The following is a 25,734-nucleotide window of genomic DNA, read 5'->3' as shown; positions in this document are numbered from 1 at the left end:
GTTTAAACCCCATGCCTGGCACTTACAGATAGGAGTTTGGGAAATAAAGAGTGTCTAACAAGCCAAATCTGGCTGGCCATTTTATTAGGGGTGACACTGTACAAACTATATACATGTATACACTTTGTTGATGAGGCCATAGGGCGGGGGTCAGTTATATTTGCGGACAATAGAAAGCACGTTCGAATTAGTTTTGGTAATTGTATGTTTTGACTGGGCATTCTAAAACCTTATTGCATATTGGCCAACCATGAATGATTATCATCCTTCTAAAAAAATAATTAATACCTCTTATTAGAATTCCCTCATTAATGGCAGAGGCAAATTTTATCAGCAAAATACAGTCTCTTGGACAAAATTATGTATAAAGACCATGTTACCTTTAATGATATCGAGGACATGCTGGATTCCGTAACCGAGTCCAAAGCCGATTTCAAGGACAGTATGATTGGGCCGGACGTCAAGATGTTTGACAGCATTTCTTTCAACAGGCTGGTTGACTCTCTTTAGAAGGTACTGTTATGAGTGAATAATTAATACTGTAACTGTTAACTAACCTCCATGGAATCTCCCAGTATAAGGGGCCGTCCAGTTAGTATGTGTCTGAAGGGTGGGACCATGCAGGTGTCATTGTACATTTTAACCATTTAACTAAGGGGAAGAGGGTCAAAAGATCCACTTTCCTTCTTATATACTAAATAGATGGCTGAATTGTATATGAATGTTGGTTTTGCTCACAGTGATTCGAAGCAACTGGTGCTAATTACAAGAAAGAAAAAGTCCAGAGATACTATTATGTCTCCATGCAGGGTATGATAGTACATTAACCTCTGAATATTTTTATTGGTTGTAATTAAGGATATTTGCCTCAAAGTCTGTGGTTTTGCTGTTAAGATGACGAAAATTAAAAATGTCCGTGCACCTTAATCAATCCATCCCTTTTTTCAAGGGGACATCGATTGATTTCTATTCATGGAATTCATCTAAGGGGGATATGATGCCGGTGATAATTTGTCAAACCCATTTACCATGTTTGACAGGCTACTTTTTGGATAGGGCAGAAACTTGTCGATGCGACAATCATTTTTCACTTCTGTCCACAATGTTCTTTCGACCACCACGTTATTCAGACCACATTATGGATAGGACAGAAACGGGCTATGTGTATTTTTAACGATCAGTCTTCTCATTCGGCTGTGTCCCAACCTTACCGAGGTAATGGCTCCAAATATGCCACTTTCTGGTCTGCTGAGATTTCTTGCTATTCTATCTGTGGCAACCAATCTGTTTACAATGGTCTGAACAAGCCTATTCCACATGCCGAATGCGTACTGCTGAAAACGGACAAATGATGTATATTGTTAAGTTAAATTATGCCGTAAAGGGCCGGTGGCCTATGAATCGGTTAAGGGTTGGCAATAGGGACAACCATTTTGGCTTGGACCTGAGATCCAAAATCAATTATAACTCCTTCGAGATGAAGTGAATGCCGATTTTTTTGGCTGAGGGGCTGTTCTCTGGAAAACAAAGAACTGACCCCCACCCTTGAAATTGGCATTCACTTTGTTTTGAAAGAGATTCAATTGCCAGCCGAAATGGTGGTACCTGTGGTCAACAAACAAATACAGGTGTTCTTAGTTGTTTTGTTCATGCGGATGAAGTAAATCAGGTTACGAAACATACTCATGTCTTGTGTTGCTCTTTGAGAACATAATCCCTTGTATTGAACAACTGAAGACCCCCCCCCATCCCTGTTTTTGGCAGCTGCTTTGTGACTAAGGCCTACAGTAACATACTGTGTTGTCGTATGAGAGGCATCTACTAGCTGTACTAGGTGTTTGCAACATAATCACCCCATCTGCATGGCCGTCCAACACGGTTTGTTGATCCACATTCCAATATCCCTCCCAGGAAATTCGAAGTGAACTTGTCTCTGCAGAATGGTGTGACTTTGTTTTTAATGACCAAGGGAGGTTCTACTGTATTTGAATGGGTAGATAAGACCATACGGAATTAGTTAAAATACGTGCATGCTACTCACCTAACACTCACAGGCATAAAAGAAGCGGCAGAGCGTTGAGTGGTTGGATTAATATCGCCAAGTGGTCTGTTCAAGAATCAAATGAAAATAAATAATTTAGGTCATGAAAACTAAAATGAGATATTGTTGGCTTCCAGCTGATACATATGCCTAAACATTTGACTTGCATACATAGTTGCCCATTTTTTGCAATACACATGTACTATTCGTTTGTATTGAATAATTAGGTGATCTGTTTTATGAGGTTTATGGTTCGCAATATATACCTTTTGTTGTAGAACATTGCCATCGTCACAACAATGTAGATAAGTAAATAACTTATCCAATGGATTTTGGAACATTGATGGTCTGAATGAAAACATTTTAAATCTAAAGGCCTTTGTACACTAGTAAAATATAAGCAACATTTTTTGCAATATTTCCAGTTGCAACAAATGTTGCAAAAATGTTGCGAAGTGTGTACAGAGCAAAACGCGTCTTACAACATGTCGCAACATTGTTGTAAAATTGTTGCAAATTAATGCAATTCTTTGTTGCATGTTGTAAAAATGTTGCAAACTCTTCAGCCAATCAGAAATAGGATTTGCGTCATGTGATCCACCTGAGGTCATGTGACTTGAACAAGCGGCTGGTAGCAACTCTCAAGTGAGTGTCTTGCTTCGTAGCTGAAGACCCCCCCCCCCCCCCCGAGAGGCCTCTTCTACCTGTAAAGCTCTGTACACACTGACAACATTTTGGGAAACATGTTGGCCAACATGTTGTCCAGGTGTGATGTTATCGAAAATTTGGCCCTGTATACACATGACAACATTCGACAACATGTTGGGCAACTTGTTGTCGAATGTTTCCGTGAAATGAGGATTTTTGAGGGAATATTTTTGAGGTAAATTCATAAACAATGGAAGATTCCAAGAGAAGAAGATATATTGTCGGTGGCTCTGCCATAATTTTACGTATCCTGATTGAAAGACGGCGAAGAAGACGTAAAGATGAGAAAAGAGTGTGGACAAGACCATGGATTTATATGAGACACCAGCATGGGGCAAATTTTGTAGCTATTTCTAGAATAGCAGCTTTCTTTTTGTTCTTGTCTTTATATTCCCTGGATGTTACATCCCATAAACAGGCACAACTTTCCCATACTGCAATAAGTTGTTCAACTTTACTCAGTAACCATTCCTTGCTTGAGGCTGCCATTTTGACTACATCACATGGCTTAAGGTAGATCATGTGATTTGTGGCCTATTTCTGATTGGATAAAACTCGACAACATCATTAGCATCTCGGCAACAAAATTGATTTTGTATTATTTCGACAACATTTGAGCAACATTTGGCCAACATGTTACCGAATGTTTCCGAATGTTTCCGAACTGTACACACTGCCAACATTTTCGATAACATCGCACCTGGACAACATGTTGGCCAACATGTTTCCCAAAATGTTGTCAGTGTGTACAGAGCTTAAAGGCCTATGCAACATACGAGTGTTTCAGCCAGAAATCTGGAAAGGCAGTGCAGAAGAGGGCACAGTCTGAAAAAGGCAGGGTGCAGCGCCCTGCTTCAAATGGAAATGAATTGGCTAATTAAGAAAAATGGCGGGGCAACAGAAGGAAATTTAAAAAAAGCCAGGGTACCGTGACACGTGTTTTTCTATATGCCGGGGGGGAAATGAAACTCAAGTTTTGCTATAAATGAAATTCAAACCTGACAAGTGTTTTTCTCTATAACATTTGTGTCAGTGTCTTTGCACTGGTTGGTGGGTGGTGTAAAGTTTTTTTCCCCACATTGGGTGGATAAGTTCGTTTGCAGGCTGCTATCAAATATATTAAATTAGCGTGGCCTAAACATGATATAATCATGGAGGTATTATTCTTAATAATACCTCCATGATATAATAGAGAAAGATTCATTTCTTTTTCACATAGGCAAAAACCGCCTGGTACCATGGGTACTCGCAATCCTCTGCGTCATAAAAATCCTGTACTTGAACATCAACAAAGTTATTTTTCCTCAGGGCGTCAACATAGCGTGTTTGATCTGGGTCTCCATATTTCAGCGCTCCTTTTCCCGCTATCATTTTTACCTTATCAGGCAAGGCTGTAACCATGACGCCGTCTTTTCTCATCACCCTGTATATCTCCTTGGCTGCTTTATCCATATCTGGCCAGAAGTAGTAAGAATTTGTATGGAATACTCTGTCAAATGTGTTGTCTTCATAAGGCATGCATGCCACGTCCCCAATGCAAATGTTGACCTTTTTGTCCTTGATTTCCTTTTGGAAACGTCTCGTCGTTCTTCTGACCATTTCGTCTGAGATGTCCAGGCCATGAACAGAACCGTGTCCTTCTGTCAAAACAAGACATAAAGTACTTGTAATATACCGACCCACTCGGCCCAGTGGTTAAGGCATCCGCCTCGTAAACAGAAGGTCAGAGGTTTAAACCCCATGCCTGGCACTTACAGATAGGAGTTTGGGAAATAAAGAGTGTCTAACAAGCCAAATCTGGCTGGCCATTTTATTAGGGGTGACACTGTACGAACTATATACATGTATATACTTTGTTGAATAGGCCAGGGGCGGGGGTCAGTTATATTTGCGGACAATAGAAAGCACGTTCGAATTAGTTTTGGTAATTGTATGTTTTGACTGGGCATTCTAAAACCTTATTGCATATTGGCCAACCATGAATGATTGTCATCCTTCTAAAAAAATAATTAATACCTCTTATTAGAATTCCCTCATAAATGGCAGAGGCAAATTTTATCAGCAAAATACAGTCTCTTGGACAAAATTATGTATAAAGACCATGTTACCTTTAATGATATCGAGGACATGCTGGATTCCGTAACCGAGTCCAAAGCCGATTTCAAGGACAGTATGATTGGGCCGGACGTCAAGATGTTTGACAGCATTTCTTTCAACAGGCTGGTTGACTCTCTTTAGAAGGTGCTGTTATGAGTGAATAATTAATACTGTAACTGTTAACTAACCTCCATGGCATCTCCCAGTATAAGGGGCCGTCCAGTTAGTATGTGTCTGAAGGGTGGGACCATGCAGGTGTCATTGTACATTTTAACCATTTAACTAAGGGGAAGAGGGTCAAAAGATCCACTTTCCTTCTTATATACTAAATAGATGGCTGAATTGTATATGAATGTTGGTTTTGCTCACAGTGATTCGAAGCAACTGGTGCTAATTACAAGAAAGAAAAAATCCAGAGATACTATTATGTCTCCAGACAGGGTATGATAGTACATTAACCTCTGAATATTTTTATTGGTTGTAATTAAGGATATTTGCCTCAAAGTCTGTGGTTTTGCTGTTAAGATGACGAAAATTAAAAATGTCCGTGCACCTTAATCAATCCATCCCTTTTTTCAAGGGGACATCGATTGATTTCTATTCATGGAATTCATCTAAGGGGGATATGATGCCGGTGATAATTTGTCAAACCCATTTACCATGTTTGACAGGCTACTTTTTGGATAGGGCAGAAACTTGTCGATGCGACAATCATTTTTCACTTCTGTCCACCATGTTCTTTCGACCACCACGTTATTCAGACCACATTATGGATAGGACAGACACGGGCTATAATGTGTATTTTTAACGATCAGTCTTCTCATTCGGCTGTGTCCCAACCTTACCGAGGTTATGGCTCCAAATATGCCACTTTCTGGTCTGCTGAGATTTCTTGCTATTCTATCTGTGGTAACCAATCTGTTTACAATGGTCTGAACAAGCCTATTCCACATGCCGAATGCGTACTGCTGAAAACGGACAAATGATGTACATGTATATTGTTAAGTTTAATTATGCCGTAAAGGGCCGGTGGCCTATGAATCGGTTAAGGGTTGGCAATAGGGACAACCATTTTGGCTTGGACCTGAGATCCAAAATCAATTATAACTCCTTCGAGATGAAGTGAATGCCGATTTTTTTGGCTGAGGGGCTGTTCTCTGGAAAACAAAGAACTGATCCCCACCCTTGAAATTGGCATTCACTTTGTTTTGAAAGAGATTCAATTGCCAGCCGAAATGGTGGTACCTGTGGTCAACAAACAAATACAGGTGTTCTTAGCTGTTTTGTTCTTGCGGATGAAGTAAATCAGGTTACGAAACATACTCATGTCTTGTGTTGCTCTTTGAGAACATAATCCCTTGTATTGAACAACTGAATACCCCCCTCATCCCTGTTTTTGGCAGCTGCTTTGTGACTAAGGCCTACAGTAACATACTGTGTTGTCGTATGAGAGGCATCTACTAGCTGTACTAGGTGTATGCAACATAATCACCCCATCTGGCCGTCCAACACGGTTGTTGATCCAAATTCCAATATCCCTCCCAGGAAATTCGAAGTGAACTTGTCTCTGCATGCAGAATGGTGTGACTTTGTTTTAAATGACCAAGGGAGGTTCTACTGTATTTGAATGGGTGGATAAGACCATACGGAATTAGTTAAAATTCGTGCATGCTACTCACCTAACACTCACAGGCATAAAAGAAGCGGCAGAGCGTTGAGTGGTTGGATGAATATCGCCAGGTGGTCTCTGTTCTAGAATCAAATGAAAATAAATAATTTAGGTCATCAAAACTAAAATGAGATATTGTTGGCTTCCAGCTGATACATATGCCTAAACATTTGACTTGCATATATTGCACTCCAAAAATTAAATGGTGAAAACTAACTATTAATAGTTAAATGGTAACTACTTTGGGGCTTAGTATTGCACCGACTAATAAGTGGTTAGTTTAACTATTTCAAAATAGTTAATAAAATAACTACCATAAGTAGTTGATTTTTAACCATTTTATAGTTTCAATTTTAACCATTTTGATAGTGATCCTTACTACTTTATCCATCCAGATTTTAATCTGGATGGATAAAGTTAGTTAAAACTATTATGTACTTGTGGCTCCCTTTTTGGCGGATGGGCTAGTTAGGGTCATAATGAGGAAATCCGGGCTGTAACTGCTACTGTTTCTCTCAAGCCGACACCTATTCATCTACTTGAGATCGGCAGCAAGGAGGCCCGGATTTCCTCATTATGAGGGGTCCAAAATAACCAGTATTTTGGACAGTATGAGAACAATGAGTGATAGAACTAATGTCCAAAGAGCCTTTTGAAAGTGCATTTGCTACATATTGCCAGGGTCACATAGATCCCATCATTGGGTTGTATTTCTTAAAGGAGATAGCGTCCTACAACTAATTCTCAAAGAGATCAAGACTTATTGTACGGCGTTATCCTCTTTAAGCTAGGGTACACAACCATGTTGTCACTAAAAGAATTACCTTTTAATGAAAAACAAACACTAAACGCATTTAGTCTGATTACATCTACATGTATTTACAACAGAAATTTATCATTAACTATAGTTTTCAATTCATTACATTCAAATTTGTGACTGGCATTAAAAGTAGAAATCTATCAATGACAATTAAGTTAACAATTCATTTCACATTCATTCAATTTGAAAGCAGTAAAACGTTTTCAGGACAATAACCCCTTGATACATTGCCCCCTATACAGTAATCCCAAGATATCCTCACACTATAAATGGCCAGACCTTTGCAAATATCATAGGATCTTCCTCTTTATACTCTAGCAGATTTAGTCTGATTAACATCTACATGTATTTACAACAGAAATTTGTCATTAACTATAGTTTTCAATTCATACATTCAAATTGAATGCAGATTTAGTCTGATTAACATCTACATGTATTTACAACCTCTCCAACTCAGTCTCAGACATTGAGATATATTAAAATATCTCAATGATAAGAAATGTCTGAGACTGAGTTGGAGAGGTTCTATCACCAAAAGCCAACATTAAGGTTGCACAGTTACACTCATGAGAATGTCACACAGTCAGTAGGATATTCTATGTCAAGAACATACAAAGCCGAAAACGGGCCTCAATGGCCTTCAGCAGTGTCAGATATTCTAAAGCGTTCACTTCAATGATAAGAAATGCCTGAGTTGGAGAGGTTCTGTCACCAAGAGCCAACATTTAGGCTATTCTATGTCAAGAACATACTAAGCCTAAAACAGGCCTCAATGGCTAATATCCACCAATCACCTACCTTCCAACATCCACAGAAAACTTACTCAGCTAGTGTGACACCACGGGTGCTTAGGCAAGGAAAAAGCTCCTCAAACTGGTCACATTCTTACTCAGCGATACATGTCCTTTCTTGGATCTTACATCGAACACAAGCTCTTGAATGAATTGCCACACAATAATGCAGTTAGCAGGATATTCTATGTCAAGAACATAGAACGCCTTGAAACAGGCATCAAAGGCCTTCAGTAGTGTTGGATATTCTAAAGCGTTCTTCTCAATTATAAGAAATGCCTGCGTTGGAGAGGTTCTATCCCCAAGAGCCAACACGAAGGGCTGCACAGCTCCACTTGGGAGGTCCTGAAGGAATGAGGGGATATTTGTTGTCACCTGCAAGACAAAATAATAATGTAATATACATGTCAGCAAAGACCCCTCTAGACTAGTCACCTACTAAAAAACTATGGCCCTGTTAATTTCAAAATAATTCATCAGAGGACCACTTCTCTTGTTCATTTCAAACAATTTGACGCAAAATTATGAATTTGTTATAATACAATCAAAAATCTGTATGCAATATTCAAGGTCGCCATGCTCAAATCGCAAAAACTACATGTAGGCAATAACTCTATACCTGCTTGATACTGTATGAACGATGACATTGCCTCAGTCACGGATGGTCTGTGACCTTTTGTTGGCTTACTGGACTTTGCGCAATATTTCGCCAAAAAAGTATTCTACGCAACGGTCCCTAGGTGACTTTTCCTATTCATAATACACAGCCTGTCCATCCTAGATCGTGGTTACATGGGGAGTAATCGTTGTAAAATTAGGCCAAACGCAAAGACAGTTTACCCGAATACCACTATGTTTACGATGCGAACAAGCCGTGTAAGTCATTATCCAGCATTTTTTTCATTGAACATTTGCGGGTACACAGCGTCACAGGGAGCAGCATTGAACGGTAAACAGGTTCACGCCATATTCAGACAACGGCTTGTAACGGCCATACAGGAAACGATTCGTATCAAAAACCGACGATCACAACTTTTCGCTTGCTGATATTATACATTACGCGCATACATTACATTCAGTCATTTGAGCTTCCAAGCTTTGAGAAATAACAGGTCATTTGCGAATTCGGCGTGTAATTTTGGTAATTTACGTGAGTACATTTTCAACCCCGAAAAGTGTGATGAAGTTATGCTTTTATTTAGTAAAATTCGGTAGGCATGTCCAACAAGACATGTGTTTCAGCTGCCTAGGTGGGTGTGGGTAATCACTCAAAAGTCGTTCTCTGCAATGCATGCAAGCACTGCGTGTGTGTTTGATTTGTGTATACAATGTACGTTACCCTCTCTACTTCAAATGAATGAACCTCATAAGGGTTTGATTAATTAATTGTTTGTCGTACCTTCTTCGATCGACGTCCGAACAAATTTTTAGGCTAGAGTACCGGGGTAAAACATAATGGGCGCTCCCCCATTTCGCTCGTTTCGTTTCGTTGCGCAAAGTCCAGTAAGCCCCTTTTGTTGGCCTGGGGGGCAGCATGATCGGTAGAAGTTGCATTGCAACTACACTCTTTTCCGCTGGAAAATAACCATTATAATGTATTTTGGAAATGATACTCGGTTAGCAGTACTGGTTCCATTGGTCTGAATTCTAGTCCTCGGTGAAATAATTTCAATAAAACTGAATATGCTACCGTATGTATGCACTTATTAGCACACTGTCATGTGCTTATTAAAATAAGGTGCGCTAATACCGGCGCCTATACACCTTCATATAATTCCTCGGCTTATTTTGGAACTAGCATTTCCCTCCTTTGACGTCATAATACCCTTCATGGCTGCTGGTCAACCATGACTTTCACCTTTGTCAGTCCTCGACATAGGCCGATTTTCCTCTGATGACATCACTATTCAACATACAGCACCACCATTATAGGAATTGTGTATACCAGTATACAAATATAAATAGATGTACTTAACGATTATAAGCGAACATACGGTGACGTGACTAATGATTCCAATGAAATATTCATTCTTTTGTGTGAACGATTTCACAACCACGAGCTCACATGCACTGACCAGCATGCTGCTACTACAACTAATACTTTTATCAGACGCATTATTCTGAATTATCTCATAACAGATATGCACTCGGATTGGAGAAACTATGATAAAATCAATTACAATTGCTGAGTTCCTTCTTGACTGGAACCATCTCACGCCACGATGGCTTCGCGGAATTTGTGTAGCTGATTATTTTGGAGGCAAACACTGCAGTGTCCCATCTTCTGGTCATGAAATCATTGTTGGCAAACAGAATTTTGTAGATTGTTCGATCTGAAATAGACAACAAAGTCCAAAAACTAACAAATGAAATTGCATTTTTGGTGGGGTCAACATGTCGGCCCCACCCCAAGCCTGTCGGCTCAATGGTGCCCAATTGATCAAGCAGGATGTCATCAAGTATCCAATTTATATTCAACTACTTCTTTAACATAAACGGTTGACACTGCAGGTTTTGCTGGATAGTTTTGTGACTTCAAACAGGGATGGGGGGAGGTTGGCCCTGGGACTCAAAATGTTGAGATTTCAACACAGACGCAAAATTCTGTATTCACCAATTCGGCATTGGACAATTCCCAAAATATTGGCTTCGCGAAAGATTTTCCAGCCTACTGTAACTTTCAGACTCACCATTCCTTTATGTGTTATCAGCCTTGGATAAGCCTCGAGGACTGCTTTAACCGTCAAAGAGTCTTTAATCAAGTGCCCGTACCTCCCAACAGCGGTTTTACTCATAAAATCTTCTACCTGGGTGGCAGGGTTGCAATTGTACTTTAGCCATGCAACCATCTCTTTAAATTCATCCGATTCATCGCACTGAACATCTGTGGAGGTAAAGATGCATTTAAAAGAATGATGTCCTTTCATAAAACTGATGTGATGTCCCAGACATACTAGTTTATTATCCCCTTCGTCATTTAAGGCCGCCGTTCCAAGGCTCATTGCGCAGAGTTATTTTCATCGTGTATTTTAAGTTTCTAATATATTGGTCAGAGAAGTCCGGTTATATTTTTCAAAATAAATGGAAATTAACGTTAGCCTCGCTTTCAATGTACTTAAGTCTTACCAACACTTTCATCATTAACATCATCTTCAACACTGGTATCTTTTGCCTGTTCTGATGGGACTACGCAAACTCATTTCTTCTGGCTTTGGCCTCCCCTTTCCTGACAAGTTCAACATACAAAATGCCTCCTCATCAATGCCTTCATCTGAAAATAGATGTAGTCCTAAATGAAATGAAAATCATGCAAAAATGAAGGTTGCCATACCTTAAGCTTAATCTGGTGGTATTACGTATACTAAGTACTAGTAATTAATGACAACAGGCCAGCCAGTCAATACTGACATGCTTCCATAAAGTAATTCTTGGTTTGATCAGGATTCAATTCTACAAGAAAAAGAAAAAAAACCTCAACTCCCACAAAATGGACACAAAAAACGTTGTAGTCCAAAAGCACCACTCTTCTCAGCGGCCTACATGTAATAGAATAGTTTGCGGTTTTTGGAGTATTTTCAACATCCTGTGCAAATTTTATTGTAGCACTAGCCAATTTAGAATCAATAAAACAAATTTTGGAACAAAAAGATTCATCAACCACAATCATTCATCAACCACTGCTGCGCACTATCGCTAGCCTATGGTTGAAAAACCAGCACTTAATCTTGGCACACCCTGTTGTGAGACAAGCTTTTCAATACTATCAATACTACCAATTATGACCCCCCCTACTTTCGTCAAAGTTATAGAATTAACCCTAACCCTAACCCTATGCATTATAGAATTTCCATCTATCTAGGCCTACCACTCTTGTTAATGCAGGCACGCATTGTGTTCCTGCTAGGTATCCATACCCGGAACCCTGTCAAAAGGAAAGGATCATGCGGAGACCCTGCTGAGATCCGATATATCAATTCGATAATGTACCAGGTACTGTTATTCAATGTAATCTACAAGAGTACTCAATTTCGACCCGGCCATTTCATTCGATAAAAACCAGTTAAAAATACAGAGTTGGTAGATAATCATAAAGATATTTAGGAGAGGACAGGAAGAATTTGTGCATGAGTCGTGAGAACTAAAGGAAAAAGAGAACTAAAAACAGGTTTCGAATGGTGCGCGTTTTCTTTTTTGCCTTATGCCTCACAAAATTATCAAAAAATGTATTTTGTGCTGTCGGAAACATGAAAAAAAGAATATCTACAAAAGCTATATCTTACCCTTGAACACTTTAACCAGTTCTCCCATCCCCCATGAGGCCAACGTTTCCTCGACGTCCATTTCAAAGATCAGCGAAAACGAAGTTTGGCTTTTGAAGCGGGTTAAAAATGGCGGCGATCGACGCTGGACGTCTGCTGTCTGGGGGCGCATTCTGATTGGTCGAAGCTTACTACTTCAAGTGGTTAATTCACAAAATCAGTGATTCTGATTGGTTGGCTGATTTTACTACTTGAAATGGTAAAAAAGTATTCATGCTGTTTGGATTTCAAGTAGTAACTCTAACTATGAAAATAGTTATGTTAACTACTTATTGGTAAACGTATCGTTAACAACTTCAAATGGTAAATGATTTACTATTTAATTTTTGGAGTGTACATAGTTGCCCATGTTTTGCAATACTATTCGTTTGTATTGAATAATTAGGTGATCTGTTTTATGAGGTTTATGGTTCGCACTATATACTCTTTGTTGTAGAACATTGCCATTGTCACAACAATGTAGATAAGTAAATAACTTATCCAATGGATTTTGGAACATTGATGGTCTGAATGAAAACATTTTAAATCTAAAGGCCTCTGTACACTAGTAAAATATAAGCAACATTTTTTGCAATATTTCCAGTTGCAACAAATGTTGTAAAAATGTTGCGAAGTGTGTACAGAGCAAAACGCGTCTTACAACATGTCGCAACATTGTTGTAAAATTGTTGCAAATTAATGCAATTCTTTGTTGCATGTTGTAAAAATGTTGCAAACTCTTCAGCCAATCAGAAATAGGATTTGCGTCATGTGATCCACCTGAGGTCATGTGACTTGAACAAGCGGCTGGTATAGCAACTCTCAAGTGAGTGTCTTGCTTCGTAGCTGAAGACCCCCCCCCCCCCCGAGAGGCCTCTTCTACCTGTAAAGGCCTTTGCAGCATACGAGTGTTTCAGCCAGAAATCTGGAAAGGCAGTGCAGAAGAGGGCACAGTCTGAAAAAGGCAGGGTGCAGCGCCCTGCTTCAAATGGAAATGAATTGGCCAATTATGAAAAAAGGTAGGGCAACAGAAACTTGACGGGTCAACGAAAGATTCACACTCCACTTTGCAAACGACCTTCAATCACCAGCGACGTTTTAACCAGAAAAAGAGAAATTTGGGGATTTTTAGGGAAAACGCCGAAAAATTTCTCAATTTTAGGGCATTTTAGGGAGAAAAAAAATATTTAGGGATTTTTAGGAATCATATATATTATACATGATACATTATACTCTTGACTTGGGGACATTTTTTAAAACTCTTTATCACAATACTGAATAGTCTCACATGACCAAAGATATGACAATGACATTAGATTTACATGTACAGTACATGTATGCAGTTCCCCAACTGGGAATCTTTTCTTAATATTGCCTATTCATGACTGGCCTTCCAACTTATCTACATGTAGCAGCTTGCCCTGGAAAAATACGAGCGCCTCAAGAAAAACAGCAAAAATGTCATCGTTTTTATTGAAACATCGAGAGGTGGTGTGTATAGAAAATCACTTGTTATGTCGTCAGGATGCTAAAATGTATGCTTTCTGATCGATCTGAAAACTTGGACGACTTCATCCATCCCTCCATCCATAAATAACTATATAAATGGCCTTTGTAGACCTTTATCGCTCGTAGAAATACAAAAACGTGTAGGTCTGGTGCGCATGCGACTGACAAAGTGTGTGTGGTGTAGCAATTCAGATCCTTTGTGTTTCTTTTTTTCATTTTTCAGTGTTCGATATATATGTTCTCAATAAGCTCTCCCCCCCCCCCCCCCCCCTATAGTTTAAGTCCCGATTCCTCCTCAGTCTATTCAGCCTTATCTTGAACGTTAGCTGGGTCGGAGCACTGACGATGTTCTCTGGCAGACCGTTCCAAGTGTTGACTTCTCGCTGTCCAAATAAATCTGCCCGGATGGAGGTACGTGCTCTTTCCTTACCTAGTTTGTCCCATCATGTCCGTTCGCCCATGGGGGTACCTGTAACATCCAATCATGTCACCTCTTAATCTCCTGAAGGCAAGGATGGGCGGGTCCAATTGGCGGAGTCTCTCGTGATAAGGGAGCTTTGCTATTCGTTGCCCACATAGCATATCTTTGGTAGCCCTTCGTCGGATTTTCTCAATCGCATCAAAATCGTTTTGCAGCATTGGATACCATATGGAGCGTTTCCATACTCGAGCAGGGGCTCTACTAACGACAAATGCTGATTTTCCTGTTCTTTAGGGCCAACGTTCTTTTGATGATGAATAATACCCTGTTTGCATTTGCTGTTGTCTTTTCGATGTACAGATCCGGTTTTAGGTTCGATGCTATCCATACCCCCCAAGTCCTTTTCACCCGCTGTTTCGTTTAATCTGCTCACTGCTCCTTGTCTGTCAGTTATCGTATAGTTGAACAACGGTGGCTCCTAATACCTATCCTCAGTACCACACACGAATCAGGGTTGAACAATACCCCAATCGGTGGACCTTTTGGCAAGTGCGTTCACATCTTTTTGTAGATCTTCGCAGTCCCTTCTGTGTTCAATTACCTTACTAAAGGAGGTGTTGTCAGCAAACATTCCAAGATTGTTCCTAACTTGCTCCGGCATGTCGTTCACGAATAATAAGAATAAGGTTGGTCCCAATACTGATCCTTGTGGGACGCCACACTTTCCTACTGCATTGGTATCAGACACACAGTCTCCAACTCACACGCGTTGGCTTCTTCCTTCGAGGAAACTCTTCATCCAGGCATGGATGTTATCTGTGATACATTCTGAGAAAATCAGGAGTTAATGTTCGATTTTGGCCGAAAAATTTCAAGAAAGGTCATTTTGCCCCCGCCCCCTTTCCCCGATGGCCTTTGCCACCATAGGTTCTTGAAAGAAAATGGTTGTCCCTTTCCCGCAACTGGTCCCTCTTGACAACTTTACCATCTCTACGTCAATGTCAATGAATTGTCCGTTGATATGCCCGGCAATCGATGTCTGGTTGTGACTTTGTCTTTATGTAATTAATTGTCCGTCAACCGTGCAATCAATGCTCACTGCCCTTGCCAGTAGCATTATCAATGTCGTTTGGTTTGAAGATCTTCTTCTGCCACAAAATAAATGAATCACACTTGGAAAATTGGTTGTGACTGTCCCAAACGTGTCTTCGTAACATCATCTGAACAGACGCCACCGGGCGGACAAGTGACTGTCCCAAATGTGTTCGTAACATCATCTGACGCCATCGGGCGGACAAATGAGAAACTAAGGAATCCAACATGTCAGCCTCCATGGTAACAAAAGTCCTTCGAAATATTTCATTTAAAACACTATTTTTATAGGATTCCTGAGCCTCAAAGTTCCAACATATCGATTCAATACAGTTAGTAATATACCTAGAAGTCAATGAGACCAATTAAGAAACCGAATATTCTGAATAGACTCTGTTTGTTAGCTTGTTCTTGTGGAAAATATTTGCTTTTGTGTCCGCTGTGCATTTCTGTGTGTAACGTGTACATGTATGCACATTGACAATCTATAGTATAGTTTTGTAGTATATTTCAATATTATTGTCTTTGGTTAATTTGGCTAAATTGGCCACTCAGGTTAAGGTTTGTTGTTGCTGCACTGCAACAGGGCTTGCGTTGGTAACCGTATCCAGGCTGCTGGAGGCTGCATTGTTGCCTGTATATAATAATAAAGGGCAGCTCTCACAACAATCTGGGTCAGTTTCCAAGCCAGCCAGTCAGCTCCAGTGTATATTGAGATTGAGAAGTGATTATTCGAAGAGGTTTAGAAGAGTTAGAAGAAGTATAGAAAGGTAAATACAGTTATATCATTATTTAATGAGGTGTTCGTGTGTATTGTTTACCTTTGTTGCACAATCAGCTGACCATAGAACGAGACGGAGGTCAAGGACGAGTGACACAACGGACAGCGAAGTAGGAATATTACAGTTTCGTAGGCTTACTGGAAAAAACGGTATGGTTCCGCCTTCAGTGGAATAGGGAGCATTCATTGATGACTGAACTGGGTGCAAAATTTTGGCTGGCATGGATGGAACAAAATCCCTTAACGGAACCCATCCCACCATTCCAGGATAATAAGGATTAGGAATGACTCATGACATGTCAGGTATATCCTGTCAAAGTCTAAGGTCAGTCAGTTTGGTCTAGTCTGTCAGTTAATTTGTGTGATCATGAGAAATACACACAGTGAATTTCTCATCGAAATGACCATATCCGGATCCCAACCATAAACACTAAAAAGTCTTTTACTTTTCAGTTCAAAAGATGACGAACAATATATGAAATTCAGACTTGAACGTTTTTGAGGCAATCTAGCAGGAAAATCAGAGTCATGTACTTGTAAAGGTCAGTATACACTATACAGCACGTCTCCGAAAAGATCAGAACAAATTCGAACTTTTTTGCAGTCAGTCGTGCCATAATTCATTCTGCAACAAGTCTTGTTGATCTGTTGTAATATGACATTTTGATGTCTGTGTTAGGTCAGTTAAGAGGGTGGATGTAGGTTAGCTCGGAATACATGTTATTCAGCCCTTCAGGCATGCTGAACGTCCGGGCTGGTCAACCGCCATGTTCTGTTGCATTGGGCTGGTTGGCACATTTCGAGGTGGGCTCTCCCCGGTCTTACAAGATCATGGAAATGGCCACATACATGGCATCCAGGATCTCTGTTCATGATGTGACGTCCTTCCTAATGCCATTCCGCCATATTACGTCTTTAAAATCATGAATAGGCCATGGTACAAATTGCTATTTTTTTCTCTAGTTTTACGGTTTCGAATATATCATGCATCTTTTTACAGGGGTCAAAAATGTTCAACCGCAGAAAGTAATAAAGTGACAACATGTATGCGGTCAAGAAAAGTATGATTGGAATATCCAGCGTTCTTGTACTGTAATGAATAACCCTTTGTTTTCTTACTTGTGTTCTACTCAGTCAGATATAAAAAAATGTTGTCCATGACATTCTTGACTTGACGCCTCCCTTTTGCTTTCCCTGTCGTTAGAAATTTATACATGATAATACCAGCTAAAATTTTGACAATTTAAAACAACTTAACAACTTAATTCATAACACATCCAGATTGTTCTAACAATACAGTAACCACCCTAATACAATCGATGTACATAAAGTAAATGCACGGCAAAGGGTAAGGGCAGCAGTAGCACAGTGGAAGAGAGTCGGCCTCATGAGCAAGAGGTTGTGGATTCGACTCCCGACGGAGTCACTGCTTGGTAATAACATGGTATCCCAAAAAGTATGATTGGAATATCCAGCGTTCTTGTATTGCAATGAATAACCCTTTGTTTTCTTACTTGTGTTCTACTCAGTCAGATATAAAAAATGTTGTCCATGACATTCTTGACTTGACTCCTCCCTTTTGCTTTCCCTGTCGTTAGAAATTTATACATGATAATACCAGCTAAAATTTTGACAATTTAAAACAACTTAACAACTTAATTCATAACACATCCAGATTGTTCTAACAATACAGTAACCACCCTAATACAATCGATGTACATAAAGTAAATGCACCACAAAGGGTAAGGGCAGCAGTAGCACAGTGGAAGAGAGTCGGCCTCATGATCAGGAGGTCGTGGGTTCGACTCCCGACAGAGTCGCTGCTTGGTTCCCCTACTGGTCAAGTTCAAGTGAGCGCCTTCTGGTTACTCCTTGAAACCCCTGATTGATTTCTTGGGAGACCGGGGTCACCCAAAAAGTGCTTCGAACAGGGAACCGTGGAAAAGTGCTATAGTAGTCAAAATTATCAATTGATATTATTAGTATTATTGTCTAAGGGCTTAACTGTGGAGGACGTTGATTTCGCTCGTCAGTTGAGCCTGGTTGAGGTTTTTCAAATTCCATTGGACGTGTCAATTTACTCTAAAAATATTTACGAGGAGGCCTAGTTGACTATTAAAGGGTCCCTTTCTTTGAGGATTTAGTAGACCGTTTGTCCAGCTATGATAGCCTAATCCTGACCCCACTTTTGTTTGGCATACCACATTTACATGTACACGTAAATTCACAACTCCATTGACCTGTGTATGGTCGATTGTTATGGATTTTAAGATTCGCTGTCTGTGTGACGTGAAGGTGTGAACCTACCAGGAGTCAGACCAAACAAATGGCCTTCGAGGTGACAGGCGCAGATGCTAATTTTAAACATTGCGTCACTCTGACAGCCGAGGGCCATACTCTGAAAAGTTCATTGCACAAAATCAATGAGTAGTGGAAGCGGAAGTAATGAAACAATTTGAAAACCAGTTGGGACAGAAACAATGATTGATCATTATTGGCCTATAATAGCCGTTCTATTTCTGCAGGAGCTATGACATTAGTCCGTGTGACAAGATCGAGAATGAACACGTGGAAGAGAGTTTGGGTCACGTTAGTCGTGATTGGTTATGTCCTCCTGTGGTGTGTAGCGTTGTTCAATCATCGGCCTCGGGCGGTGTACACCCTGCCGGACCCGGCGGTTATCACAAATACGTTGGGACATGATTCACAGAAAGAGTACTGTAGGGTAGATCTCAATTCATTAAGTAAGTAGAAAAGACTACAGAAGATATACATGTTAAACACAAAGTTATCATTTTAAGTTGAGGTGTTATATGCCCAATGACAAGTTGATAATTGTATATGATTATAATACGAGGGTAGGCCTACATGTAAATTAATCTTGCCTAATGTGCATCTCAAAAATTCAAAACGTAGGAGAAGAAGAATGAATTGACTGGTTTTTGTCTCGGACTTTTAAAGAATAACATGGCTGGCATCTTAAATGAATCACAGGGCCATACTAAAAGTTACAGGGATACAATTTTCCCAGAGGTTTTAATTCTGATGCAGGAGAATATCAAATATAGAGACAAGCGTACATGGTCGACTAGCACTCCCTTTAGCAGTTGTCCGCTGCTACGGTTGTCAATATAAATAGAAATGTTCCTAAATCTAAAATCTGTTAAGATAGCCACAAACATGATAAAATCACCTCTTTCAGGTAAGTGTGTCACACGCCAAAGGAAAAAAATATACATTTCTATTCTTTTTTTTCCAGCGTCCCAAAACATTGACATACTTGAGGACCCAGAGTATGACGACATCGTAAAGTCAAATCCGCAAGTCCAGAAGGGCGGTCATTGGGCGCCCAAAACTTGCTTGCCATTCCAAAAAGTAGCAATAATCATTCCATACCGCAATAGGTGGCACCACCTGAAGTTACTGCTGAAACGTTTACATCCTATGTTGGAGAGACAGCACATCGATTATAGGATATTTGTGATAGAGCAGGTAAGACATACTATGCTAAGGTGTAGTGGATTGGATTTTTGTCATTGTCAAGCGTGCAATCTGGCCATGTAAATCATGGCAGGTGATCAACAGAAAATAATACTCATCTGTTTTTGAGTACAAAAAATTACAGAAGCCCATGTGACTGCAATAAACTTGTATGTTTTTTTTTCTTATTTTGTCTCGATTGCTCATTTGTTTTTTAGTCCGGTACGAACTCCTTCAACCGCGGCATGCTCATGAACATCGGATACGCCGAGGCATTCCCTTACGGCTCGTTCAACTGCTTCATCTTCCAAGACGCCGATCTCCTTCCAGAGCACGACCGCAACCTGTACCTATGTGATAACGAGGCGAGGCATTTAGCATCCGCTATAGATGAGACGCGATACCAGTAAGTGTCGAATATAAACAATGACGTATAGCAGAACAAAAAGTTATAGCTAAATTTGATTGCATTCAAAACGGTTTATATCGTGACAGCGGATTCCTTACTCATTACACCTACGGTAATCAATGTGATTATAGCCTCTCACCCTTGTTTCTCCCATGTTTGGATTTTGAAGTTTCTTTCAGTTTCACCTGATTTCTATTAAACTCTTTCATCCTGTACCGTCATCGGCCAGCATGTTTTCTTTTCATTTGTACCTTTTATACCCTAGTTCGTACTGTAATGCCATGTTGTTTTTGTGATCTACAGTTCTGCCCACATCACTGTACTATTTTGCTTGTTTGTATTTATTGCTGTGTAAAACCTTCCCCTGGCAGACCTTGAAGAATGGTAGCGTCAAAAGCTAGTCTCAACAAAATTGTATGTCGATCTACAAAAAATGATGTTATTTATACTTTCTATCTGATTTTGTCCATTATGAACAATTTCAAATACAGGAGAAAGTATATCGACCACTGTTTGTGGAAAAATCTTTTACTTTTACTCAGACTTTTGCTCAGATCACAGCATTGCCATTTGGAAGATTGGCCATGTTGGCATGTTAAAAAAAACAGTCGACTGGAAATGTTGGACCTGAGGCTATTGTGCTTGGTGTGACAATGAGTCTGGGGTTATTGGCAAATATCATGCAAGCAAATGTTCTTGGCCAATGGCATAAATTGCCTGACGTCATGTGATTACAAGTTATCACATGGTATCCGATCCAAAAAGCAATATCGGATTTTAAAAAATGTTTAAACAGATTTTGAAAGATTTTAATCCAATCAAATTTAATGATCGCAAAGCCTCGTCCGCCATGACATTTCCTCATTTATCAAAACTCCATTTCTGCTCTAAAGCATCCACCATTCGTATGCTAGAGGTTCAAAATTGGTGTCGATGCTGAGCAAAAGACATGACTTTCCAAATGAGTGAGTTTTAACTCTAACTTTACTCTCACTTAATAATCTAATTGAAGATATATCTGCTTTGGCGCTGAAAGTCCAACAAGGTTTCCCCTTATTTTCAGTGTGATGTACTACAGCTATGCAGGTGGCGTCATTGCCGTCAATAAAGAAAACTACATCAAGATGAATGGCTTCTCCAACAATTACTGGGGCTGGGGCCAAGAAGACGATGATTTTTCAGCAAGGTGAGGGGAATACTAGTAGATATCCTGAATTATGAGTAGTCCTACAATGCTGAAAAAGTGCTTTCATTCGAAGAGTTCATCGCAGAATGAAATTTATCAATCCATTTTTGCCATTTTGAGAAAATGGGTTCAAAGTTCAAATTTTACAATGCGTTGCACTTTCAGTTGAAATTTATTGATGCCTTCTTTTAACAGGGCTGAAGCTGCTGGCATAAAACTGACCAGACCGCCAGAATATATTGGTCGTTATAAAATGGTGCGACATTCTAAGGCTTCTAAGAGTGATTCAGGGTAAGTGAGACTCAGTGTCCAGCATGGGTGTTCCCTATTCGTTCCAAGTCAACACCCTTTTCCTTTTGCTGTTCGGTTTGTTTAAAGCCCAAGGTTAACTCTGACGGGCAAGGCTGTTAATCTATGTTTTCATAAGTCAGCTGTTGACGGCCAGGGGCATAGGTCTACGTTTAACTTTCAGTTTGAAATAAGGCCATCAGATAGCTCCCCAGTAGATATGATGTGTGACCCGTCACAGCAAAACGAGGTGCATAACGCACAGAAGATGAGTCTAAATTACACCAGGAGAAAATGGACGAATTTGATGTACTCAGAATTCACTAAAGGTAGACAACAGTGAAACGAACAACCAGCCTGTCTCAACCTGCCAAGCTCGGAGCGACCTGTGCCTGATTTTGCTGTGATGGGTCACACATGTGACCGTAAGTTGGGATTGCACTATACTGTAATCATTACTTATACCAAAAACTCATTACTTCAAACTATAGGTGAGTTGGGATGGTACTTACTGTTACCAAGTATAGTATAATTGATACTTGCTGTTGCTAATACCAAAAACCTATGTAAGCCAGCCTACCTGGTCCTCACTTCTTTTGCAGGAACAATTATTTGTTTTACTGGCGAGCTCGATGGAAAACCGATGGCATCAGCTCAATCAAGTCAGTCGGTTACAAGGTCTTATCAGTGTCGGAGGAGCCATTACATACAAAGATATTAGTCGATGTGGGCGATCCGCCCAATCAAGAGGATGTCATGGAATCTGTGAAGAATCAGAAACCGGAATCACTACTCTGGTGGGTGTTTGACCTGGGATTGGAACCATTTTGAATCAGTTCAGAATGTGTAGAAGTTATTGTAAACCAATAAATGTTCAGGACAGTTCTATTTTCACGATTTGGGAGGCAACTTCAACTCTGATACATTACCCTTTAAATTACGGCAGCAAACGCGAAATTTTGTCTATACCAAAAAAGGGGGGCTAAGACGCAAACTTTTTGCTTCTCAAATATTAGCCGACTACAGTACCCATGAATGATATAAGTCACGTACACTCGGTACCACTAGTCTAGGGCTTTCCAGGAAATGGACATGTGACATGTGTGAATAGGTTTTGTGCCTTTTTGGGAGACTCTCCGTGTCTCTTTTTGGAAATCGATCTCATCATGAATTCTTGTAAACAGGTAAGGCAAAAAACTGACATCTGATGGTCAACCAGTGTGCTATTGGATATTTATTTTGAAGTAGAAAAAGCCAGCTGTGAACCCTTGGGCAAGAATCTGTATCGAAACCAAATTTGTCATGTGTGAAGTGGTATAACTGAATCAGTCAAGGAATCTACAAAATCCTTTTCTTTTTCAGGTATTTGAAGTTCTACTTCCCTTGAAAGAGTCATGTCTAGTCAATTTATAAAGTTGAGGCCTCATTCCGGTGGTGTGAATCAGGCAGCATCTTTGCCAGCCATCGTGTGGTGCTGGGGAAACGTCAGGAGATGATGATATCGACCATGGAGTAGTCACATGGCCGGGTCTTGATGTGAAATGTGCATTTCCACGCCTTTGTGCAGTATTTATGTGGTTGGCATGGGAGGTTTTTTTATGCTAAGAGATTTAGACATTGATTTATAAAGCGAAGACTAGTCAGTTGCAGGTCTCGATGTGGAAATGTGCGTGTCCACGCCTTTGTGCAGTATTGAATGTGGTTGGCATGGGAGGTTTTTTATGCCAAGCAATTCAGACATTGATATTAAAAAGGAAGACTAGTAAGTCAGGGTTTCGATGGGGAAATGTGCGTTTCCACTCCTTTGTGCAGTATTAATGTGGTTGGCATGAGGGTTTTTTTTATGCGAAGAGATTCAGACATTGATATATAAAAGGAGGACTAGTCAATTGCAGGTCGCTGTTTGTAGGTGTGCATCTTCCATGCATAGATCGCCAACCGACTGGAGCCTGAAGAATGAGAAAAAAACCGTTGCGAAGAGATGCAATTATTATTGCATGTGGCAGCAATTTCAATTACTCGTCTGTAGGTGCGATAATCTGTACAGAACCAGGAGATGGAAATGCAGGACTTGTGATTCAATTCTAATCATTCCAGCTATTCCAAGAGAAACCTCTTGGTTAAGCAGTAGCGTCCATGATTGTGTGTTTTAATTTAAGAAAATCGGGATATTAATCGTCCTGTAAAAACCCTCTGTTTCCTGCCAAAAATATAATGTTTATATGATAGTTGAAATAATTTCAATGGAATATTTGCTAATTCAACTTATTTATGGTGTCTGGTGTAATTGTATTCTAAGGGGACTTTTCTACATGTAGATAAAGTGGTCACTAATAATGTACATTTAGGCATTGCTGCCTACACATACGGATCTTCCGTCGACTGTCATTGTGCGTACATGTATATCCATCCTTCACTGCCGATGAATTGCCCCCTGATTTGCCGTCAGAACGGCTTTTGTTATAGATTGCATGGTCGTCTCCTTGCATTCTCTTCCTTTCCCACTCGTCCATATTGCCGATGAATACCCCCCTGATTGGCTGTGCATTCCCTTCCTTTCCCACACAACATCACCTTGTGGCATGAGACACCCACTGAAAGCCATCATCGATGGTGGAAGACCAGGTGTTCAATGAGTAACAATGGTTATTGCTTGGGCCCTGTTCGGTCGGTGGTGAAAGGAAGAGACTTAAGGATTGACTGGTTGGCCCTGTTTTTTGTTTTCTGGAAAAGTTCGGCTTTTAAAGATGGTGTTAATTCTATGAAATACTTCCAAGCCAGTTTGGCAACAAATATTATCAAGTTCCTAGATGGCATCATGGTGCAGTTATTTTTAAAAACTAGTATCTGATCAGAAAAACCAAAAAAATCAATGTATGGGAATGACTCTGGCATTTCATGTGGAGCAGCGAATTCTGTCTGTGGAATGTAAAAGGCTATTTCAGACTTTTTGTTACGACAGTGAAACTTCGTAAAAAGTTATTGTCAGGGTGTTAAAACCATCCGGTCCGCACCAAAATTACCAGGGCAACAAACTTGTTATGTTGAGGAAAAGGTCATGGAAGTATCCCGAAGTTCTCCAATGTCCAACTTTTAAAAGTATGAGTTTATTTTTGGTAATAGCATACATAGGAAACAATATGATGAAACTGCTGCTTAGCTTGTAAATTCCTGCACTGTTTTGCATGAAAACAAGATATTGGAATATACATATCGCATGGCTTTTAATAATATGCTTGTTGGGATTTCATAATTCATTGAAACTGCTTCAAATTGACCACACACTGACAGATGTCTTTTGATGCAAGTATAAATATTTTTCATTTGAAATTTGTACATAACTATCCAAGAGAAGAGTACTGTACAGAAATATTCAAGGTCATTGTATTTCACAGTTCGCAAAACCAGTATTGAGGTGTATGAAAAAAAGTCAGTTTCAAAACCAGTTGTTTGTTATTTTCTTTTTTTGTAAAGATTTTGGAGATTGTGTCATACAGTCAACTATCTTGTAGGACAATCGAGGGTGGCCAATTTCTTGGTTGAAAATAAATAGCAATTCAATGGCTTGAATAGTGGACAACCATAACTTTCGGAACCAATGTGTTTGTTGATTTGCACTTGGTGCACCTGTCCAGGGAGGATGGAATAGCTTCTCATGAATATGATCCTTAAGTCAATTTAACTGTGCCCGAACAAGTAACTTGATAACTCGCACCTTAAGCTAGCACTCTAAGCTAGCACCCTAAGCTCGCACCCTTAGCTCGCACCCTAAGCTCGCACCCTAAGGTGTATGAAAAAAGTCCGTCTCAAAACCAGTAGTTTTTTTTTTAGCTCAGCTGACTCAGTCAGCCGAGCTTGTCAAATAAGTTGTTCAGTGGCGTCCGTCTGTCCATCCATCCATCCATCCATCCATCCATCCGTCCATCCTTTAAACACCTGGTGCACTTTTTGAATTGAGTAGAGCTAGAGGCCCTCAAATTAGCGTGTGAGTACATCAGGAGTAAGGGTACGTTGACACAAAAAATTGGAGCGATGCGCCTAAAAATAAGCATACTACGGCAATCGGAGCGTCAAGTTGAAATAGTGCAATTTCTCATGAATTATTCATTGGACAAACAACAGCTTATTTCCCCTGAAAGACAAA

At 40.0% G+C, this 25,734-nt stretch overlaps 3 protein-coding genes across 11 annotated transcripts in view; 1 reads left to right on the top strand and 2 right to left on the bottom strand.

Annotated features, from left to right (window-relative positions):
• LOC135499318 (uncharacterized methyltransferase YdaC-like) overlaps positions 1 to 1,330 on the bottom strand; it is a 29,322-nt gene extending 27,992 nt beyond the window's left edge. For all 4 annotated transcript variants that reach the window (XR_010449290.1, XR_010449291.1, XM_064790051.1 and 1 more), the window contains exons 1-2: positions 1,212 to 1,330; positions 381 to 516 (exon numbers count right to left, since the gene is read on the bottom strand). Coding sequence is in view for 2 of the 4 variants with exons in the window: in XM_064790051.1 (XP_064646121.1) it covers positions 381 to 516; positions 1,212 to 1,319 (244 nt within the window). In the remaining 2 variants the exon portion in view is untranslated. The remainder of the gene's footprint in view (positions 1 to 380; positions 517 to 1,211) is intronic.
• A 2,604-nt stretch (positions 1,331 to 3,934) lies between these two features.
• LOC135499319 (uncharacterized methyltransferase YdaC-like) lies at positions 3,935 to 9,544 on the bottom strand. 4 transcript variants are annotated; one of them, XM_064790053.1, is made up of 7 exons: positions 9,526 to 9,544; positions 8,746 to 8,903; positions 8,134 to 8,501; positions 6,526 to 6,598; positions 5,692 to 5,814; positions 4,858 to 4,993; positions 3,935 to 4,389 (listed from the first exon to the last, which is right to left on the bottom strand). In XM_064790053.1, the coding sequence occupies exons 5-7, from the start codon at positions 5,797 to 5,799 to the stop codon at positions 3,950 to 3,952; spliced, it is 684 nt and encodes a 227-aa protein (XP_064646123.1). In that variant the 5' UTR covers positions 5,800 to 5,814; positions 6,526 to 6,598; positions 8,134 to 8,501; positions 8,746 to 8,903; positions 9,526 to 9,544; the 3' UTR covers positions 3,935 to 3,949. The 4 variants fall into 4 exon arrangements, with proteins under 4 accessions (XP_064646123.1, XP_064646124.1, XP_064646125.1 ...); XM_064790054.1 differs by lacking the exon at positions 9,526 to 9,544 and having other exon boundaries at positions 5,692 to 5,811; positions 8,746 to 9,047; XM_064790055.1 differs by lacking the exons at positions 8,746 to 8,903; positions 9,526 to 9,544 and having other exon boundaries at positions 8,159 to 8,230.
• LOC135499317 (beta-1,4-galactosyltransferase 4-like) lies at positions 9,240 to 25,035 on the top strand. 3 transcript variants are annotated; one of them, XM_064790049.1, is made up of 9 exons: positions 9,240 to 9,276; positions 16,681 to 16,769; positions 18,753 to 18,971; positions 19,487 to 19,719; positions 19,926 to 20,113; positions 21,180 to 21,302; positions 21,498 to 21,593; positions 22,193 to 22,387; positions 22,953 to 25,035. In XM_064790049.1, the coding sequence occupies exons 3-9, from the start codon at positions 18,758 to 18,760 to the stop codon at positions 22,975 to 22,977; spliced, it is 1,074 nt and encodes a 357-aa protein (XP_064646119.1). In that variant the 5' UTR covers positions 9,240 to 9,276; positions 16,681 to 16,769; positions 18,753 to 18,757; the 3' UTR covers positions 22,978 to 25,035. The 3 variants fall into 3 exon arrangements, with proteins under 3 accessions (XP_064646119.1, XP_064646117.1, XP_064646118.1); XM_064790047.1 differs by lacking the exon at positions 9,240 to 9,276 and adding an exon at positions 15,676 to 15,778; XM_064790048.1 differs by lacking the exon at positions 9,240 to 9,276 and adding an exon at positions 15,790 to 16,216.
• The last annotated feature ends 699 nt before the right edge of the window (positions 25,036 to 25,734 follow it).

The sequence above is a fragment of the Lineus longissimus genome, chromosome 15 (genome assembly GCF_910592395.1).
Source record: "Lineus longissimus chromosome 15, tnLinLong1.2, whole genome shotgun sequence".
Taxonomy (NCBI): domain Eukaryota; kingdom Metazoa; phylum Nemertea; class Pilidiophora; order Heteronemertea; family Lineidae; genus Lineus; species Lineus longissimus.
Note: the sequence above shows the minus strand (reverse complement) of the source record. Positions and strands in the feature narration are given on the sequence as shown.

Bases quoted from the DNA above. Each gene is read 5' to 3' on its own strand.
- LOC135499317 (XM_064790049.1), top strand. From the start codon at position 18,758: ATGACATTAGTCCGTGTGACAAGATCGAGAATGAACACGTGGAAGAGA. The intron at 20,114-21,179 runs GTAAGTGTCGAA...CCTTATTTTCAG, and splicing joins ATAGATGAGACGCGATACCA to TGTGATGTACTACAGCTATG. The intron at 21,594-22,192 runs GTAAGTGAGACT...CTTCTTTTGCAG, and splicing joins GCTTCTAAGAGTGATTCAGG to GAACAATTATTTGTTTTACT.
- LOC135499319 (XM_064790053.1), bottom strand. From the start codon at position 5,799: ATGTGGAATAGGCTTGTTCAGACCATTGTAAACAGATTGGTTACCACA. The intron at 4,994-5,691 runs GTAAGGTTGGGA...CACTCATAACAG, and splicing joins TATTTGGAGCCATAACCTCG to CACCTTCTAAAGAGAGTCAA. The intron at 4,390-4,857 runs GTAACATGGTCT...TTGTTTTGACAG, and splicing joins TGTCCTCGATATCATTAAAG to AAGGACACGGTTCTGTTCAT.